This window comes from Loa loa, assembly GCF_000183805.2.
Source record: "Loa loa unplaced genomic scaffold supercont3.1032, whole genome shotgun sequence".
Taxonomy (NCBI): Eukaryota; Metazoa; Nematoda; class Chromadorea; order Rhabditida; family Onchocercidae; genus Loa; species Loa loa.
In genome coordinates this window covers 2,471-4,805 of record NW_018109212.1, presented here as the reverse complement: position 1 = coordinate 4,805, position 2,335 = coordinate 2,471, and the positions used below count along the sequence as shown (strand labels likewise).

Below are 2,335 nucleotides of genomic sequence, written 5' to 3'. Positions count from 1 at the left end.
GCTTTTACATTAAATTACATATTTTTTTAGTTGTATTGATTCTGCTTACTCAGAAGTAATTGTATTGCAACGCTCTTTCATCAGTAATTTGCAGCAGTAAATTTGCTAGCAAGTTTTCTGTATATGATCTGCAGGTTACCTGCTTATTATGTATGTATGAATACTGATAAAGCTATTTATTAGGTGCGGAAGATGACACAATGCAAAGAACTTTATTCTCGAAAATAAAAAGAAAAACGATACTAATATCCATATGAAGCAAAAAATGAATAACTTATAAGCAAACGATAACAATGATAATAACAGGAAACTATTAGCAATAAAATAATGAGCAAGTGACAAGAATTTATCTAACAGAAAATACAAATAATCAACCATATCAGAAATAACAGCGCCTTTTCCAACTTAAAATGCACCCTTCAGCTTCTTTTATGTTTCTTCTTGTATACTTTTAACGAGTCACAAATCATGTAACTTTTATTGTATACAGTACAAGTGAAGGTTGGCCTATTTCTGTCATGTGCTGCTATGTTTCTTTCAAATGTTTCTGTTTGTGTGTTTGCAAACTAATTTTGCGTGTGAAACTTCTCTTGCATATTTTACAAATGTATGGCCTTTCGCCAGTATGAGTCCTCATATGCCTTTTCAGTGGGGATGATTGAATGAAACTTTTGCCGCATATTTCACAAATATATGTTTTGTCGCCAGTATGAGTCCTCATGTGGATTTTCATACTGTCTAATCGAGGAAAACTATTGCCGCATATTTCACAAATGTATGGTTTTTCACCAGTGTGAGTCCTCCTATGCTTTCCCAAATCGGATGATTGAATGAAACTTTTGCCGCATATTTCACAAATGTACGATCTTTCGCCGGTATGAGTCATCCTATGCCTTTTCAATGCGAATGAGTGAATGAAACTTTTGCCGCATATTTCACAAATGTGTGGTCTTTCGCCAGTATGAGTCCTCATATGGGTTTTCATAGTGTCTGATCGAGGAAAAATTTCGCCGCATATTTCACAAAGGTGCTGTGATTTCTTTCTTTTTGAATTCGTTAATTCTACATGTCTTTTAGACACTTCCTTGACCAATACTTCTTCCTTTATTCCTACTTCTCCATTTACTACTCCTTGTATTGGCAAACTTATTGATACATTCCCTTCCTCATTCACTTTTTGCACTGGTAAATCCAACAGGTCTGTTTGCTCCGTTTGCGCTTCCTCAAATTGCACGAAATTATCTACCTCATATTTTATTTAAATGTTGAGATTTTCGGAATATTGTAGTGCTATGTTGCATTTTTTAACTTTAAATGAACTTACAATTGTTTGAATGTTGCCCAGTTGGAAGACGACGAAAGCGAAATAAATAAAATGCATGTTGAAGTGAACAATACTTTGCCAATTCTGAAAAACATTCAAATTTACCAATGCACTGGATAACAACGCCTGCTGTTTGACAATTGCATAAAGATTCAATAAATGCTTTTCTAAATGTATTAGCGTTGAAAAAAAAAAGAATATGGTGGGACATCTCTCAATCAGACGACTAACATAACATGTTGGAAATGGATTGTAAACGTTCCAAAGTAGTATTTGCGAAAACTTTATCCATACAAATTTGATTGGAAGGTAATTTTGTTCTTAAAAAAGTACTCATTTCACGCTTACTGGAAATTCCAAAATTCCGTGACGCGGAAGTTTGGATAGCAGCTGGCATTTTCTGTCGGAATAAATGAAATAGAACTTACCGGATGAAATTCGTGGAAGAGTCTTTAATATAGACGACTCAGTCACTTCTTTTGCTTAGTACTGTCCAAATATCGTCTGTGTAAATGCTCATTCAAATGAGAGTGGCAAACTATCTGTACAAATAATCTATCGCCACGTGTAATAATGCAATGATAACAATCACAGTTTAATCCTTTATACTGAATAACTGTGTTGTTAAAATATATTGTTAAAATATATTATATTGCATTGTTAAAATTAATCAAAATCAACATAAATAATCATAACAGTGATTTTGATCGCCTTTAAACTGAGAATTAATAAAAAAAATAAATTTGTTTTATTCTTTTTTTTTTAAAAAAGAAATTACTTTGAAAGAAAATTGGAGAAATTTATAAGATAAAGATCATTTCAGGAAAAGGCAAAAAATAATTGGGAAATTAAGAAGCAATGTATAATGATGATGTGCTTGTTGTCTTGAAGGTCATCCAGTAAAATGATAGTATCATTATAATGGAATAACGAAAAGACTTATAACTGTTAAACTTAGCAAAAACGATAATGATATACGGGGTCACTATAGTTATTGAACAAGGGAAAACT

At 32.4% G+C, this 2,335-nt stretch overlaps 1 protein-coding gene across 1 annotated transcript; it reads right to left on the bottom strand.

Moving 5' to 3' along the window:
* Positions 1-526: 526 nt before the first annotated feature.
* On the bottom strand, positions 527-1,222 carry LOAG_19046 (zinc finger protein; the record flags this gene model as incomplete). The annotated part of the gene is made up of 1 exon (XM_020451702.1): positions 527-1,222. A coding segment is annotated over one exon (696 nt), but the record flags the coding sequence as incomplete, so codon positions are not given.
* Positions 1,223-2,335: the final 1,113 nt, after the last annotated feature.